The 19,598-nt window shown below is 38.0% G+C and overlaps 1 protein-coding gene across 2 annotated transcripts; it reads left to right on the top strand.

Moving 5' to 3' along the window:
* The first annotated feature begins 5,016 nt into the window (after positions 1–5,016).
* On the top strand, positions 5,017–9,688 carry LOC102222149 (inward rectifier potassium channel 2-like). Of its 2 annotated transcripts, none has more exons than XM_005794670.2 (2): positions 5,017–5,157; positions 6,871–9,688. In XM_005794670.2, the coding sequence occupies exon 2, from the start codon at positions 7,096–7,098 to the stop codon at positions 8,365–8,367; it is 1,272 nt and encodes a 423-aa protein (XP_005794727.1). In that variant the 5' UTR covers positions 5,017–5,157; positions 6,871–7,095; the 3' UTR covers positions 8,368–9,688. The 2 variants fall into 2 exon arrangements, with proteins under 2 accessions (XP_005794727.1, XP_023196152.1); XM_023340384.1 differs by having other exon boundaries at positions 6,868–9,688.
* Positions 9,689–19,598: the final 9,910 nt, after the last annotated feature.

Here is a 19,598-nt window from a genome sequence, read left to right as displayed (position 1 = left end):
AAACCAAGAATTTGATTTATGTTCAGACAGTGACAAAAAAAATGTGTTTGTGTCTTTTTATTTGATGTATGTAAATGTTGTAAATTGGCACTATACAAATAAATAGAACTTAATTAAATTGACTCTCAGGAAACAGTAGTTCAGCACCCTCTCCACCAGTTGAATGCTTTCATGAAATCCACAAAGGACTCTGGGTGTGTGTTTTTCATTCACCATACAGTCAGCTGCTCCACTTCATCTATGTAGGTGGACTCATCCTCCCCAGAGTAACATAAACTGCAAATTTGACAATGGTGTTGCTGTGGTGGGTTGTAACATAGCCATATGTCTAAAGATTTAAAAGCCCTGAAGAGTATCATGCTGACACTGATAGCTGAGGGAGCCTGAAGGTCATATGTGTTTACTGAGTCAAAGTCTTCTATCCACAGGAGCAGGTGGAACACTGGAGACACACATAACACAATACATGTGCTGTTAAAAGTAAAACTAAAGTCAGTTAATATGACTGACTGGTCCTCCAGGTAGAGCGGAGAACGCAAAACTTCATCAACTCTAAGACTGCTTCTCAAATCTGCAAAGAATTTCCTGTTTATTCATTTCCGACAAACCGAATGCACTCAAAAACAGCTTTGAGAAGCTAAAATTGCCATTGTTGAAGCATTTTCAACATGAAAGTTGTGCATTTTCAAACATCTTTTTTCGTTTTTTTCTGTTTTTCATTATTTTATTAAATTTTCAAATTGCCAAGTCAGAGACGTTTTGACTATACAGAATACATATTCAAGATATCAGTAATGTCATTCTGACTAGTCAGAATGTTAATTTAAGATATCTTAAATAGAAAAGCTGTGTCAGATATCATTGATATCATTAAGATATCTCTAATCATTAAGATATCTCTAAATGAATTAGAGATAGCTTAAAAGGAAATTTGACTAGTCAAAATTACAATTCAAGATATCTTTAATTTAGTTTTGTCTAGTCATTATTTGCTTTTAAGACTAGTTTTCACTAGTCAAAACTACATATCTCCTATCCAAAAATAAATTTAAGATATCTTGAATTATGTTGTCATTGGAGATATTTTTAGTTAGATTTATGACTAGTCAAAACTAAAATAGAGATATCTTGAATTTACTTTAAGACTAGTCACAATTTAATTGAAGATATCCGAAATGTGTATTTCAGAGAGTGAGTAATTCATTGTAGTCAAGTCTAAGTCTAAGTCTAGTCAGAATGTAATTCGTGATACAGTACAGACCAAAAGTTTGGACACACTTTGTCATTGTATTCAATGAGAAATTGAATCATTGAATTCAATGAGAAAGTGTGTCCAAACTTTTGGTCTGTACTGTATCTCAAATAGGTATTTTATCTAGTCAAAATATAATTAGAGATGTTTTAAATCGCTAAAATGTCTAGTCATAAAACAATTTGAGATATCCGGAATGTATGGGCGGACCATACGTTTGGTGCGGTGATCACAATTTGAGCAATACTTCTGTAGACCTATGATCTCTGTAATCTCAAGGTTCTAGGTTTCTATATTCAATCATAGAACTTTAGGGGATCAGATTATCTAATTCACCAGCCATGAAGTATCTGGAGCAAATTGACTAATAAAACAATACTGAGCCGAATATTACCAAAACTTTGAGCATATAAAACAAACTACATCTCACTTGGTTTTCTTGGCTGCGCCTTCTTGTAAATAAAGAGTGACTTCACATTTGGATGATCGTCCAGAGCCATGGTTTGTTTTTTTTTAAAATGAAGAGTTTCTATCAAATGCTGCCAGAACACCATTGTTTCAGCTTTCCAGGTCTGTCTGACCTCCCAGAGCAAATAATGATGCAACGAGCAGTTCACATCTGCTGGGTCCCTGCTAAGGCGCTGAAGAAACTGGCCTCAGTGTGAAAGGAAATATTTTCCCCAAATAACAGAAGAATCATTAGTCATGATTGTCTTTAAATAGATCTGCCCTTACTTTGTAAACAACCTGTTTTTGTCTGGCCACTACAAGGTTGCATGACTCCGTGTTGTAAACAAACTGAATATGATGAGCAAATACAGAAGGTCGTTGTTTATTTCTAAAGCTTACACTGCAGCTGGTCAAAAACGAAAAAAAAAAAAAAAAACAGCAGGTGGATGTTTTGCTACTGTAAGTGGACATCAATCTTTTTTCTTTCCTGCATTGAGGATTAATCTTCAGTACAGCTTGCAAAAATTAAATTCATCGGTACTTACAAATTTGAGCATAAATCTCTGTTGTTATCCTTTTTGACACGTTCAGTTCTGTACTCAATGATTTCGGGATTGAATCTAATGTGGTCATAGGTCAGGATGATGGCTAACATTCCAACACAGGATTCTACTTTGAATTTAGCCATTTTAACCATTGTGGCTGAATGTGTGTTGAGGATCATCCTGCTGGAAGGTGAACCGCCATCTCTATCACAAGCCTTTTGCAATCTCTTAACCTGTTATGTTCTTTTCTGAGGTACAGCAATAATGTTCATGGGTCAATTTGACCAGGGGAGTGTTTAATTATGCAATAGTGCCAGAAACCAAAAAATTCCTCCAAAACATTTTTGTATCTGATTATTAACTCCAATACTAACTATTTCAATCAATATTTTTGCAGTGATGTTTTTTTAGTTCTCAGAAATTAATGATCAATGACGACAACCTACTCAGTTACGGTACTCATTTGGACATAAAAAATGGAATTTACATTTTTATGTCCACTGAAAAAAACTTAGACACAAAAGCGCAACAATTTCCTTGAAATTGATCCTTTGTAAATGTTTTTATATTACATTTTGATTCTTTTTTTCAATGGGTGATCTTAATAATTGAACTTGAGACATGTATACTGTTCTGGGTCAAATTGACCCATTGATTAAAATCAAGATAAATGAGTCATGCAGAGTATTTATGTTTTCCTCCACTTCTGCTGAGTGTCCACTCTGTGTGGGGGGAGTTTGTCCACGGGAACAGAAAGGTTTCCTGTCAAAAGTTGTATGAACACCTGCTTTCTCGCAGTTTCCTAGTGAAGTAAAGAGAATAGTGAGAAAGTGGGCTGGGGTGTGTCGGTGTGTACATGTATGTGTGTGGTGTGTTGTGTTTGTGTGGTGAAATATGGTTCATAGCTGCAAGGAAACACATAGCATTGGACATTTTTTAATCTTCTTTTGCACTTCAACTTGACTGCCGGGTCAAATTGACCCGAACAGTATCTATGTAATACGTAGACGCAAATGTGCAAATGTGTAAAATGAATAAATTTTCAATTTATATGTAGAACATAACAGGAGGGTTAAGTTTTCTTCAAATATTGCCCTGTTTTAAACTCCATCTCCCTATGAACTTCAAAAAACTCCCCTTCACCATGATGCTGCTACCACCGTGTGCCACCATGAGATTTGGTGGTAGTTAGAGCACATTTGGGTAGATATTTTAGAAAAAAAAAATCAAGAGAAAACACACCTATGGGAAACCTATATTACTTGCATAAAAATCGAAATTGGAACCTTTAGACTTGCTTGCTGTAAGTAAACGGTGCCGGCCATTACAGCTTCCACTATTCACCTCTTTTTATTAAAGAAATAAATATATTTTTCAACCACAAAATTTTACATGTGTGCGCATTTTATTTGTTAGTATTCATTTATATTTGGATTTTGGTGAAAAAGATAGTTGTGACTACCTGCTCTTTTTGAACATTTCCAGTTATCTCTTACGTTTTTTGTTTTTTTTCTTAGATATTTTTGACATTTCTACCACCATCATGAGCTACATGTCTAAGCTGAAAATGAAAATTGTAGCAATAGTTATTATGTGGCCGTTAAAATCTTCGAAACGCAGATATGTGTGCACAAAAGTGTTAAAGTTTGTTGCACGATTCTGCCCTCAATCTGTGTTTACACATCTTGATCCTCTAGATGCTGCTGCTGCTGCAACCTGAAAAGTCGGACTGAGAATCCTCCTCCTGTTTCACGCAGTGCTCACACTTCAGAGCCGTGTGCTTATCCGTGGGAGAAAACCCCACCGGTTAAATCCAGTCTCCAGCCCTCCACCTTGTGGTCCACACGCAGCAATGGATCCCTGCACGCATTGCTGGAAATTGGGCATGGAAAACAAACACACACACTCACGCACACAGTTCACTGACACAGGTGGTTTGGACTAAATAAATGTGCTGCTATAAATAAACCCGAGCTAAAAATAAGCCGGACGGGGAAAAATGAAGGCTGTGTGAAAACATGAAGCTTGTGGGGTTAATGTTTGGAATGAATTAGTGAGCAGGAAGAATGGTTCAGCTGGAAGACAACATGGTTAAGGACCGACCTAAAATTACAGGGCAACAGATGCGCAGTCTAAACATCTAAAGCAACCCGATAGCTCAGTGGAGAAAGACAGTCATATCATAATGCAGGCATGTAGGCCCTGTATTGAGTGAGTCAGTCTTTCCGACAGAACACTTCCCCCCCCCCCCAAAAGCCTCATTTTAACAAACCCAAAGTGCAAAAAGAACATGCATCACCAGAATCACCTTTTGTTTATTTGTAATTCATATGTAAATGTTGTGTAAATTAGTTTACACGGAGCCTAAGAGCAGCTGCACTTCCTTTTCCACTTATGCTAAATGAATAAAACAACATACAAGGTGATATTGCGCCGATTTTAAAAGCATCCACTGCGGCTCTCCTGGTAATTATTTTCATGTCTCGGCTTCCTTTAAATCCCTGATTTGGGTTTAATTTGTCGTCGCCTAATTTGCTTCACTTCCACGCTGTGACCTGCACACATGAGTGGTGTCGGTCAAACATGAAAACACGATCACTCAGCCAGTTCCACGGTGCGCGCTCCCCAAACCCCCCCTTCCTCTAACCCTCAAACTCCCTCCTGTCCCTCTGCCATTGGTCGGGCGCGGAGCGGGGGGGGCGGGTCCCGCAAGTGCAGCCGATTTAAAACGGTTTGGGGGAACTCAGCGCGAAGCATATTATCAAGACCGGTCCTCCAGAGACGCTAGGGAAGTCTCAGCTCGTTAGTGCTAAAGTAAATAATAAGCGGAGCGGTTAAACGGAGGCCACAGGAGCGTCTGGATTATATTTCAGACAGCTTGATCCAAGCCGGTCCACAGATGCGCAACAGGTAGGAGCAGTTTATTGCACAAACTATTTGTGATAAGACAGTATACAAAGTAGTTTTAAAGTACTTTTATTTGAATTGTTTTTGATCAAACTCCTGACTTTGATGGGTTCAGATGTTTCTCTTTCACGCTCAGACTTCCTGCCTTTTACACAGTCCAAATGCGCGCGGTCACATCTGTCTGACAGCCCGCGAAAAAAGTTTTTAATTTATTCACTCATTTCATATTTTCTTTTTATGGGTAAAATGTAAACGTGGATCTCTATGTGCGGGATTGCCTCAGATTACAGCGCATTTTTCCAGCGCTGCACCTGTTAAAATGTGTCCTGCGGGTTTGGTACGTTCTCTGTCAGACAAGTAATAAATATTTCAAATCATGTACAAGCAAGTATAACATGGTCAGGGAGTTTTGTGCATCTGTTTAACTTTCTGTGTTCAAAACAACCGGGAATACAAATGAAACGTGTCGCTTAGATTTGTATGCATTTAATTAATATTTAATAAGCTAAAGCAACATCCAACAGCAATGTGCTGTAAAATAATCAGACTTCATCCATCACGCTAAGCAGCCTGCATTGCATTTGACTGAGCAGGCACATCAAAATGAGTTTAAATTACCCACTGATATTTTACCCAGCTGTAGCTTTTGATGTTTAACACAGCAGAGAAGTTGCGTCAGCCATATGTTGCGCCGGTGTGAAACTTCACTATGAATCAGCAGTGTATACAGCCTACTTGTGGTACCGGTACATCTGAAGACGTTTCTAGCTCTCCCTACCTGCTTTTCTTTCACTTTTAAGCATTATGCAAGATAGAGAATTTCACTACGAGTTTAAAAAATAAAATAAAATAAAAAATCATAGTTGAACTGGTCGATTAGGACTTTGTTGCCAGGACAGCCAGACGTAATGAGAGATGCTTTGGTTCTGCTGGGAGAAGCACAGCAGAAAGCTGAAATCCCTCCAGCGGGAGTTTGTTGTGAGTCAACAAGCTGTGCATCATAAATGGAGCTCATGCTTCTGCACCACAGAACAAGTGCACAAACCCTGGGAGTGACATTAGGCACCTGTACCTGTGAACAACCAAAGGTTAACAAAATATGCAGCTTTGAATGCCGACTAGACACAGACATTACACATTTTATCAGTTGTGTACAAAATTTATTTCATATATAGTATTTTGCAAATACATGACATTATGCTTTATATATTTGTGTAACTTTACAAGTTTTGTTGTATTTTGAATAATTTGTTGCATGTTATGTGAATTCTGACACAGAATGACACGTTTCCTTAGTAAAGAGAAAACCATTACTGTTTACCTGATCCAGTATTTGCCATATAAACTCTGTAATGCTGAACTGAATTGGAAATGATCAGATCATGAGGGGCATCTAAGAAAAGTAAGACTGCTTTGTAAATAGGCAAAAACTAGACTTAAGTGAAATTACTGTGCAATCTCTGTTAGTTCAAGCTGCAATATAAATCAGAGTAATATTTTTATGTTTGTCAAAATGGGGTAAAATCTGAGGTTGAGACAAGTTCCTTCATCCTTAGGCTTTAGGTTCTGATTGTTTTTCTCAGGCTGCATAAATGCCGCATAAATCCATCTCTAGTGATTTAATCTTGTTTTATGTTTTCTTATTTTAATAAAGTTTACTGATTCTGTTTTCACTAGTTTATCTAACAGATCATTATCTCTGTGTTTCTGCAGCAGATGTCGTCGATGAGGTCCAGTGGCCCAATGAAAGAGGAGTGACCACTTCACCCTCCTCCTGTTGCACTCCCATCCTGAGGCGTCCCTTCTGCCGCCTCATTTTGTCACCATTTTCTCCCTTAGTTGGTCTCCCGAAGCGTTTCAAAACTGTTTCTCCAACGCTTTTTCCAGAAACTCAGACTGTTCTCTAAAGTAGAAGCAGCACGGCCCTCCCAGACTGAGGTGATGGGAAGTGTGCGAGCCAGCCGCTACAGCACCGTGTCATCAGAAGAGGACAGCATGAAGCTCGCCACCACGGGGGTACCAAACGGCAAGGCTAAGGTGCACACGAGGCACCAGCCGCAGAGCCGCTTTGTGAAGAAAGACGGTCACTGCAATGTGCAGTTCATCAACGTGAGCGAGAAAGGTCAGCGCTACTTGGCTGACATCTTCACTACATGCGTGGACATCCGCTGGAGGTGGATGTTCATCATCTTCTGCCTCGCCTTCCTCCTGTCGTGGCTGTTCTTCGGCTGCATCTTCTGGCTTGTGGCCATCTTTCATGGGGACTTGGAAAGTGATACTAAGAAGTGCATCTCCAACGTGAGCAGCTTCACTGCTGCCTTTCTCTTCTCTATCGAGACTCAGACTACCATTGGCTACGGCTACAGATACGTGACAGAGGAATGCCCCGTTGCGGTCTTCATGGTGGTTTTTCAAAGCATTGTTGGATGCATCATTGATGCCTTCATCATTGGTGCGGTCATGGCCAAAATGGCAAAACCCAAAAAGAGAAACGAAACGCTGGTGTTTAGTCATAACGCCACAGTGGCCATGAGGGACACCAAGCTTTGCCTGATGTGGCGCGTGGGCAACTTGAGGAAGAGCCACCTGGTTGAGGCACATGTTCGAGCTCAACTTCTCAAATCTAGAATGACAGCGGAGGGAGAGTACATCCCTCTTGACCAAATGGACATCGATGTGGGCTTCGACAGTGGAGTCGACCGCATTTTTCTGGTCACCCCGATCACTATTGTCCATGAGATCAATGGGGACAGCCCCTTTTATAACATGAGCAAGCAGGATCTGGAAAACTCAGACTTTGAAATTGTGGTGATCCTAGAGGGTATGGTGGAAGCCACAGCAATGACCACGCAATGCCGCAGTTCGTACGTCGCCAACGAGATCCTGTGGGGCCACCGCTTCGAGCCTGTTCTCTTTGACGAGAAGAACTACTACAAGGTGGACTACTCTCGCTTCCACAAGACATATGAGGTGCTAAACACTCCCCTATGCAGTGCCAGAGACCTGGCAGAGAAAAAATACATCTTGTCCAACACCAATTCCTTCTGTTATGAAAATGAGATGGCACTAGACAAAAAGGAGGACACGGATGAGGGGAATGGGGGCAGTGTCGGTCCCGATGGCACCCAGATGGACAGCATCTCAGAAACTGAACACAGCCAAGCCATGGTGCCGCTGGAACCAAGGCCTCTGAGGCGAGAATCAGAAATATGACGACTCAGACTTCTCATGAGTGACTGAAATAAAAATAAAAAAAACAAACATCTCCTCTCTGCTCTGAAGGCTTGACAAGCCAAGTCAGGAACAAGGGGGAGTCAAGTGGTACTGCTGTGGGAAGCCGGAAAAGGTTCAGGACTCTATGTAAGGGTCTGTCTTAACTTTGACTACAGACAGTATGATGAAACACAGCACTATGAAGCATGTGCTGAATGCAGAACTAATTCTCCTCCAAGAACTCCCCACTAATGTGTTCTCCGTCTCTGCAAAGAGGAAGCAGGTTGTTGTAATGACCTCAGAAGTGAAGAAATGTACCCGGTTGTCCCGTCTAGCAAGTACAAGGCGCTTTCTGAGTTTTCTTTAGAGTTTTAGTGCTGCTACACAATAGAGAAAATACACACTCGCATCTCTTTCATTTTGACGCTTTTACCTAGAACCAAAGAGTAAAAAAAGTCGGAACAAAGAAGGTACAAAGCAGAGTATTTGTTCGTGAGCTGGTCTCAGAGCAAGAAGATATCACAGACCATTGTCTCTGTATGCAATAAAGAAAATGTGTCCTCTGACATCACAGCGCTGATTCTCTGAGCTTATGTTTTACAGCAGTTGATCATAACGTCTGCTAAGAGCTGCTCAAATCAACTGAAACCTCTGAGCACAGCAGTGTTATTCCCTCAAAACTGACAGAAATCATTAATTTAAAGAGAGTTAAAGGATTTAACTATGGGGATGTGAATGTTCCAAAATAAGTGCTGCTATGGTGTTGCTTCAGTTGTTTTCTTTTCTGCAGTTTGTTACTGAAAAATACCAAAGAGTATTATTACCATAGTTATGTTTGTTTAAACCAACACCTGATTAGATTTGGTACAGAAAAGCAGAATACTGTAGGGAATTTTAATAATGTTTGTTTTTAAAGAATGTGTGTACAGTTTCTTTTAATATTTTTTTTACAGTGATCATCCTTATCTTGAGCCACTTCATCAAGCCTTAATCTGAGCGGTCAGAATGAGGAGAGAAATCTAAGTTGTTTTTTGTAGTTTTCAGAACTAAAACATTTTTTTTTTGGATGATTCTTTTTATTATTTTTGGCTTTAACTTGAATTAAAAATGTTGATTACTAAAGACAAACCTATTTCACAGGTTTTAAAATATGATGAAGCAATGCAAGATTAGAAACTACAATCTCTGAATGAAGATTGTGTCATAACCTCTAACTGAATCCACTTCTTTTGCGATGTGAGAAGACTAAAGATCATCTTTCAACATCAACACTACTTGAGTCTTCATTCTGTGTTGAGAATGTAAGACTTGAAAAAAAAAAGTTCAAAGCCAAATGTACTGTAACCCCAGCACATTTCTCTGCTGCACAAAGAAAACACATTTATATCCTGTATGTTTTGTTGAAAACAAACAAACAACAACAAAAAAAAACAGACGGAAAGCCGCTCGGCTACACATGTATATACTTGTCCTCCCTGTTGCAGTTGTTTTGTTAGGAGTCTTCCAAATGCACTGCAAAGCCACAGAATGTACAGATTTTTGTATTATTGTTATTATTATTGTACATTATATTATATTGTTATTTTTCAATAAAACGTCAATGGACACATAGAATCACTGTGTCACCAATAATTTCTCTTTCATTTATCACTTATTTCTTATAGGGTCAAGCATTTGATATCAGCAAAATCCAATACTTGAGACATTAGCAGCCTGAGCAAATTCACAAGGCCTGTCAACAGAAAAGCTTTTGATGACATATGGTTTAAAATGAAGCACAAAGAGTAAAAAATAGGAGCCACAGTAGAAAACAACTAAAAAAATAGAAATGCTGTAAATTACGTGAGTCAAAGTGCTTTACAATTCCACCAAGCACTAAGATGAATACAGTATAAAATAGTTGACGAAATACAATAAGAGATAAGAGCCATGTAAGAAATAAAACTGATACAAAAAACAATTTAATCTCCTTCTTAGTTCAAAGCCATTTAAATAAATGGTGACTTTCATGGCAAGAGAACATGTACCTTCAAAAAGAAACTGATTCAGCTTAAATCAAAATGATTCTAAGTTTCAAGGACAATTTTGTACCTCTTTGATCAGGGCAGCACAAATAATAAGTCCCAGGCTGCACAAAAGCAGCCTAGGGACTCCCCAAGCAGCCCTCTGGAGACTCCATATGTACATGGAGTGTTTTCTCTAAGCTCTTCAGAGATACCACTTAAAACTTTAACACCAAGATGAAAATCTTTCCAAAAAACCTTAGAATATTGTCTCCATTGATGAAGAAGAAATCCAGGCCCAGTTTTCCCTACTGACATGCAAGGGAAGATAACTTGCGTCTTTCACTGCACAACTCCCTGAAACTTCACTTTTAGCTGAGTGACATTTAAGTGTTTCTCTGTTTCATTAGAGAAACAGAAACAGAACAAGAAAGTTCTGTCTCTTAAAAGTCTTTTTAGCGAGCTGCACTGATCGTACTGATGAGCAATGTAACACTAACCAGCTACCTCACCTTCTTTCACTCCATGAGGGAGGGATTAACACCTTCTATTCTGCTCTCAGAAATGCTTCACTTTCATCCATCTCCCATCCCACCTTAGACTGTTTCTGTCATCCGTCTCTGGAGTTATATAATGGATCCATCCAGAGATGAAATCCAACAATCAAACTGAGAGAAGATTTGATTTAAAAATCAACTTTAAATAAATCTATGTCCTTTATTTTGGTAATTACAGTGTAAATGTATGAGAAGTTTAAACAAGTCCATGAGGCTACAATAAACATTTACTGTAACATTTACTTTATTATCATATATATCAGGGTTTTATTGAATTCAATCTTTTATGCAAGATAGTATAGAGTAGTAGATTTTAATTTGATTAAGTATGAAAAGGAACCTTGTTTTTTTTTATTTCACTGTTTTGAAATTGTGAAAAGTTTCATATGTCAAAGTATTGGATTATGAAAGCCACACAGTTAAAAAATCTGAGCTTTTGTGGTGGTGTTAGCTGCCAGCCCCGAACTGGATGTCAAAATATATATATATATATATACAAGTAATACTTAAACTATATAATGAAATTTTGTAATATCATTTCATCTGTTGCAGAGGAAAAATACTTAGAGAACTTAAATAAATTTAATGCATTGAAAAGAATGTGAAGTTAAAATATTGCTGCCTCCCTGAAATAATGGCCTAAGACACTTCTCAAAAAAGTGATTTTTACTTTATATATATATATTTTTTTTTTGCCTAAATCATCTTTGGCAAAAAGAGGTGTTGACTTTTTTGTCATAATCATTTGTGGCAAAAAATGACTTAGGCCATTATTTTAGGAAGTTGATGATATCTGAAAATTTAATCATTTTAAATTGTATTTTAGACTCTGAGATTTATAAGCAATTAATCAATTCAAAGAAAGAAAAAGATCAGTTCTGTAGGAGGCACTTTATGTCCACAGATAGATAAACAGTGTCATTGATGCATCTGAAAGAAAAACCTCAAAAACTAAGTTTTCTGAGAGACTTTAATGCTCTTGAGTGAATGTGTTGGTGTGTGATCTTTTTATAATCTATCTCTGTCTGACACGTTATTCTTAAATCCTCACAGTGTAGCATAAGTGAAATGTTTGAAATTTTTAGTTGGAGAAGAAACAAAGCTTCTTTATTGCCATTTTGGTAAACAAAAGCACTTTTTTGACTTGCATTCAAAACTTGGCTCTATTTTGTCAGTGCAGGGTGGGAAAGTAAGGAGGCACTTTCCGGTCACACCATTTAATATTGCTTTTATTTATTGGATTATTAATATAAAGTTGAGAGCAGGAAAGGCCCATCCTGCTAGGAAGGAAGAATAGTAACACATTGTTAAAGCGAGAGCAGCAGCCCTTACTGCTGTAAGTGAACGGCTGTTTCTGCTGTGCTGTTTATAACAATAACTGTGAATCAGTTCAGTAAACAATCAAAGCTAAATGTTAAGCCAGCTTCTATTATTTCTGTGTAAACATCTGACATATCAAATATCCAAGCCAATTACTTGTTTGATCACTATTTATTTGTGCCCAGCATCCGCTGAGCCCTGGTCAAGGTTTAAGTAGCAAGTGTAATCTAGAAATAACAATGCAGGAGTAACATGCTTGAACCTGCAACACAAACACAGTCGGTGCTCTTGAACTATAACCGGAACACCGGGCTTTTGCTGAGGCTTCTGGGAAAGCTGGTGTTCAAACAGACTCAGTTTCCCTGCAGACCTGTGATCCTTGGTGTTTTGTCTGTGAATACAGTAAAGTCTTCCTGCTTCACATGGACCCCTGCCTGATCAGACAAAACTAAAAGTCCACATAGTGGATGGCTTGAGGAGCCAGTAGCCTTTGGAGCTGTAGTCAGATCACTGTGTTGACCCAGATAACCTTTTACTTACAATGACCCTTTGGTGGGCTGCCCACTTAAGATAAACAGCTTGATTTTATTATCCAAAATAGATCCTTTTGTTTCAAAGAATGCAGCTTTAATACTTCTGACCATCTTACCTTTGTCATAATAAAAATGTTTTTTGTTCCACCAACTCAGCAGACAGAAACAAACAGAAAAAGAAAATAGCAAAAGATCAATAAAATATGTTTGTCCATGTTTGACAGAATATTTTTTTCAGCCTCAACTCATTGTTATAGATAAACTATGCTTTTCTGACTGGCTGACAGTCTCTTCGAGGACTACTTTATTAGTATCTTCTGTCGCTAGCTTGTGATTAGAGAGACAGAAACGGAACAAGAAAGTTCTGTCTCTTAAAATAACATGGACCCAATCTAGTCAGGAGCACAACTGTTTACATACTGGGCAACGTTTTAAGAAGCACATATGCCCCACAAAATATAATCCTCCTGGGAAAAGATTTTTTTCATTCATTCAGCAGGAAAATTCACTTCTTGATGACCTCAAGTGTAGGTATAAGTTCAGACTATATTTTACACTTTACATTTCCTTCAGAGCTACATTTGGACATCGTATGTCACTATTTAATCATACTTATAATTCTCTTATTATGAAGGCCTGCATTACCATGTCTAGTCAACCCTTATAACCCAACCCTACCCTTATAAATTACAATTGCATTCCAATTTATAATATAACAAAACAAAAGGGCAAAGAAGCCAACCCCATTACCTGCCTAGCAAATGAAAATACTTTTGACCAACATCAGAAACTGCATATTTCTAATTCAAATATGTGTGGTTGCAGCAGGATGTTAATCTTGAAAGGGCAGCGTTTCCTCACATCACATGATGTCAAAACTTTGTACACATGTATATCAACGCTATATATCAATATTTCATGTTGTCCAAGTACAAAATTTCACAGTAGTTCTCTGGATGATTTTCATTTCATATTTCTGCTTGAAATACCCCAAACCCATTTTCTTACTCAACCATACTTTTTAAGTTTTCAGAATTCAGTTATCAAGAAAACCGACCTAGAGTAATCAGAAATACATTATCAGCACAAAGCCCTGAAACTCACAAAGAGACTCCGGAATGTTGTGTAGAACCAACCACTGAGAAGATCTGAAATGCCTTGTTGCCTATTGATTTAACCCTCCTATTATGTTCGTTTCTGAGGTGCAGCAATAATGTCCATGGGTTAGTTTGATCCGCGGTGTGTTTAATCATGCAATAGTGTCAGAAACCAAAAAATTCCTCAAAAACATTTTTGTATCTGATTATTAACTCCAATACTAACTATTTCAATCAATTTTTGTGCAATAATGTTTTTTATTTCTCCGAAATTAAGGATCAATGACGACAACTTACTCTACTCATTTGGAAATAAAAAATAGAATTTACATTTTTTATGTCCACTGAAAAAAACCTAGACACAAAAAACAATAATTTCCTTGAAATTGATCTTTGGTAAATGTTTTTATATTACGCTTTTTTTTTTTCTTCAGCGGGTGATCTTTATAATTGAACTTGAGACACATATACTGTTCTGGGTCAAATTGACCCGCTGATTAAAATCAATATAAATGAGTCATGCAGAAAGTATTTATGTTTTCCGCCCTTCTACTGAGTGTCACTCAGTGTGGGTGGAGTTTGTCCATGGGAACAGAAAAGGTTCCCGTCAAAAGTTGTGTGAACACCTGCTTTCTCGCAGTTTCCTAGTGAAGTAAAGAGAATAGTGAGAAAGTGGGCTTGTGGGGGTGTGCATGTACGTGTGTGGTGTGATGTGGGTGTGTGTTGGTGAAATATGGTTCATAGCTGCAAGGAAACATATACAATTGGATTTTTTTAGCCAATCAGCTGCAGCACCCAAAGACTTCCAACAAGTCCAAGAAGTCTTTGGGTGACTTCCAATAATTGTCACTATCAGAAACAAAGCATCCATCATCATTCTAACATATAATCATTTCCTCTTGAACTTATGACCTAAACTTCGCATTCAAAAAATCTTCTTCTCATTCTTATCTTTGGTAGCAAACACGTCCCTTCTTTGAACAGCCCTCTCCAAGGTTCCTGGAAAGCTGATTATGGAAAAAGTCACTTTGTTGTTTTTATATTATTTGCATTGGGAGAGCAGTTCACAGATTGGAGTTTTCTTACAGTTCAGGTTTCTGCTCATCAAAAATGAGCTACAACCAGTTCTATAAATTCAGTTCTGACAACCTTAAATTCTGAATGACTCAGTTAGGATAAATTTCTCTACTTCTGAACTGATTTAACAGAAGGCTTGTAAACAACATGTTGCTGAATAATTCATCAGCCTTCTTGATACCTCTTTGCCTTGTTGTGTCTTCTTAGAAGGCAAATTTGGATTTCACTCTGCTTACCAGATAATCCTGTCCCTAAAGACGCATTTTCATTTCCTGCATCTGTTAGCTGGCACCTTCTCTACAGAAAGGGACAGAAGACTAAAGGTATGATATCAAAAAACATCTCCACTGGAGCTGCATTGTCACTGACAGCAGTAGATGCTCGGTAAAGCTATGAGACGTCTTGTGTTTGGGGTGCAGCATGTACATTGCAAGAAATTATGAATATGAGAAAGTTACATCAAAGATATTTTATTTTTATCTTTCATCTCTTAATATATTATTTTTTTTCTGTAATGACCTCATTGAAATTAGCACACTCAAGATCCCAAGACCTGTTCTTACATATTTTCCATCCAACAGTGGTAAGCGGTTGAAAATTCACAGGAAAAAAAAAACCCTCCCAACTTCATAGTAAAAACAAAAAGAAATCTTTTTTTTTTTTTTAACACAGACCAGTCTAAGTGTTTGTATGACCAGTGGATGACCATTAACAGTGTATTATATTAAACTGAGATATTTTAGAGGTTCCATAAACCCCGCTGCAGAAAACCTGGCAATATGTTTCACATGTTCTTTCTGATTGAGAGACATATTCTCCTAGTTTTTATCACTTCACTAATAACATTTCATTAGAAATAATCATATAAAAGAAGCAATGTTCCTCTGTTTCCACAAAGTAAAGAGACCAAAGCATTAAATATGCACAAAAAAAAGGTTTCCGAGTCGGAGCACAGGAGTTTGTTTAACAGATTCCAGCTCTGATCCTCCTATTATATCAAACCCAGCAGAATGTCATGTTGGCAAAAAAGCTAAAGAATGTGAGTGATGCGAGAGGCCATATCATTTAGCTCCGTAATTCCACAGTTATTTGGCCTTTTGTTGCCAGTCACAACAGGGTGACAATGTACAGTGCAGGTTGGCACACCTTGTGGTACAGTGCAATTCTGCTGCCTCATCTGATAACACAAACATAAACACATGGGCAGCAGCCAATTAGGAAGGTTTCCCATCATCACCACTACCATCATCGTGAGGCAGAATCGCTTTGTTAATCCAATCTGGCCTCACTCGTTCTTTTTATAGAGCATGACACAGACAGCTTAAACATCAGTGAGCGAGCAACACGAACAAATCCAATCAAAGATTTGACTTTCCTTCACAGGTCTATGGCTGAGGAGGAGAGAGGAGCAAATCATAAGAGAATTATAAAAAGTAACATTAGCATCAGACTCACGCAGGCTTTTACTGTATCCTCATTCAAAAGATGCTTAAGTCCCACTCTGTCCAAAATAATTTACTGTTGTAATTGGGTGAGTCAACTATAGACAATAAAATATAAAATAAGTGATGGTATTTAAATATTTCAATGGGCTGTTCTAACAGGACTTTCTGAACAGTATGAGTCACACATCCTTGTGTGAAGTATTAATCTGAATAAATCAGCATTACCTACCAATGGAGCTGAGGCCAACAGACCATTCACAAATCCTCATTCTGAATAAAATAACTTGAATTCTTAATTATGTTATTCAAATAACACCAAAACTGATTTTGCAATGCATGTTCAAAGTTTCTACAGTAAAGTACATCCAAGGTCATCAACAATTTGACTGCAGGTGAAAGAGTGCCCATTGTCTTTGCTCCTTTTAAACAACCTCTGGGTTTGTATCCGGTGTAGCAGCTGCTGGGAGCGCACTCAGATTGTGTAATGTTTGAAGGCTGCGGATCAGCTGCAGTTGGAGCTTTAAAGCTGGCATGGAGCAGACATGGATTGCAGGTTGATTTGAGGGTACAGAAGTCATTGGGTTCACCAAAATCATAATTTCTGGTGGTTTTTGGTCCATTGTGTGGCATAAAACATTTTACTTTGTAGCTCAGGTATTGTATTTTAAATTGGGTTTTACATATTTTACCAGTAGGCTGCACAGTGGCGCAGTTGGTAGCACTGTTGCCTTGCAGCGAGAAGGTCCTGGGTTCGATTCCCAGCCGGGGTCTTTCTGCATGGAGTTTGCATGTTCTCCCTGTGCATGCGTGGGTTCTCTCCGGGTACTCCGGCTTCCTCCCACAGTCCAAAAACATGACTGTCAGGTTAATTGGATTCTCTAAAATTCTCCCTAGGTGTGAGTGTGTGTGTGCATGGTTGTTTGTCCTGTATGTCTCTGTGTTGCCCTGCGACAGACTGGCGACCTGTCCAGGGTGTACCCCGCCTCTCGCCTGGAACGTAGCTGGAGATGGGCACCAGCAACCCTCCCGACCCCATTAGGGACAAAGGGTGAACAGAAAATGGATGGATGGATGGATATTTTACCAGTTTGCACATCAACGTATGCATGACGCTGCAATGTTGTTCATCATGCATATGACAGAAAAAGCCACAAGGTGACAACATGTGTGTTGTCACCTTTATTACATTGATTGTAATGCAATCAATGTATATGTATTATTGATGTATTTTTTAATTTAATCAGAATATTATCTAATGTTAAAATTCCGGATTCATTGCACACATAACATATTTAATGCATTTGTTTTAATTAATTTTGAAGATATTGTTTTACATTGTTAATTCAGTTTCATAGAAAATAAGACTATATTGTATAGATCAATCAAAACTTTTAACAGAAGTGTTAAGACTATGTTATAACCTGCAATATTATTGTGTATCGCGTGTTTGAATTTTGACTCTTTCACGTAAATTTCTGAAATTTATTAACTGTTGAATAATCTGCCTAATAGATTTTTGAGGTTTGCAAAATTTCAATTAAGCATTTCTATAAACAGCATGCAACTGCAAACCCCAGCGGCCGTTTGGAGCAGATGCACACTTCTAGATGGCAGAGCTGAGGTCTGTTTTGTGGGTGTCTGAGCCTAGACAAAAGTTTAGTTTAAGCAGTCAGTCGGATATTAAACAGACATGAAATCGGAATAATGGCTAACAGTTTCTAACGTGCAGTGTGTTCAACCAGTAATATTAACCAGTGGTAGTCATGGTTGCAAGACTCCGCCAGAGTTATTTTGTGGGTAAAAAGGTGAAAGACTTTGGAAGCCATCATCTCTGATGATTACAAAGTAGATGTTTTTACTCCATACACTACAGCCATGCTTCAGTGGACTTTCGGGCATCTTGTATGTCCTGTACAGCATATGCCATGCAGAACGCATATAGGATAGAATGACTGTTTACCACGTTTTTACACAACTCACAGTGAGGCACAAGTGAATCAGGGTTCAGACAGATCCCCGTTTTGTCCTCCCAGAGTCTATTTTTGTTTGCCAAACACTTCACAGCTGATATCTTACCCTCCCTATTCTGGGTGGTCGATTTGAGGAGAAGAGGTTTCACTGTGACTGTCAAAGAGGGTCCAGTCTGGAAGGAACATTAGATTTTAGATAGCATTACAGAAATAAAGTTTATTCATCCCTTTGCTTATGTAAAAATATTCATAAAATCTGATACATAAATCATTTTAAGAAATTCTTTTTGACTTTGAAACAAGGATTTAATCCTGGAAGAGAGAATACTTCCCGCAATCTTAAAATTTAAATTTATATGGCAATAATAGAAGCCCAACTGCTAAGAGAAAAGGAGATTTCATCCAGGAATTTTAAGAGTACCAATTTAAAAATCTATATCTCTAAGACTTTATAGGAACACTTGCTTTATACCCAATTCACTGGAAATTATTTCTAGCATTGTTATTGACATTATTATTTATTGTTATGGGTTAAGAAGTATGACAAAATATGGAATAGTGGCCAGCCAACCAAAATGTCTTCTAGATCATATCAACAAAAGAACCCAGAATAATATCTAAACCCCTGTAGAGCCAAACGTTCTTCAATTAAACACAGTGCTCATGATTCAACAATAAGAACTGACTTCCACATGATAGTTTCAGGGTGAAAAACACTGCTGGCCAAGAAGAACTCAAATTCCCATCTCATATTTAGAAAAATGTGAGATGGGCCAACACTTTCTAATCTGTAAGAGGCATGTGTGTCCCATTGCATTTGGTTTAAAACTAAACCAGCTGTTCAGAAAAACAATGACATACTTACAGTGAAACATGGGGGTGGTGTATTAGGGCTACACCACAGCAGGTCATTTAGATCCTAAGCAGCAGTCAGTCACATTTGATTTAGCAGATTATCCAAACTGCATCGCCAAATCTTCCCCTGAATAGTAAAAAAAAAAAAAAAAAGGTCTTACAGTGGGTTGATAAAAGTGTGGTGTAACAAACACTTCATGGAAGTCATTTTTACCAAGAGTAGCTAAAGCAGTTACCCCATTTATTAACAAAATCATTGTATTTTCAATGGCTGTGTGACATTTTTTCTGTGATATTTAATTTGGCTTTAAGATATTAAAGATCTGAATTTGACAAACAACTGAAAGATAGAAATCTTTAATGGCACAAATACC

Source organism: Xiphophorus maculatus, chromosome 10 (genome assembly GCF_002775205.1).
Source record: "Xiphophorus maculatus strain JP 163 A chromosome 10, X_maculatus-5.0-male, whole genome shotgun sequence".
NCBI classification, from domain to species: domain Eukaryota; kingdom Metazoa; phylum Chordata; class Actinopteri; order Cyprinodontiformes; family Poeciliidae; genus Xiphophorus; species Xiphophorus maculatus.
The sequence above is the reverse complement of the archived record's forward strand: the minus strand, read 5'-3'. Positions and strand labels throughout refer to the sequence as shown.

What these genes read in the sequence shown, in the direction of transcription:
- LOC102222149 (XM_005794670.2), top strand. Translation starts at nt 7,096, where the DNA reads ATGGGAAGTGTGCGAGCCAGCCGCTACAGCACCGTGTCATCAGAAGAG.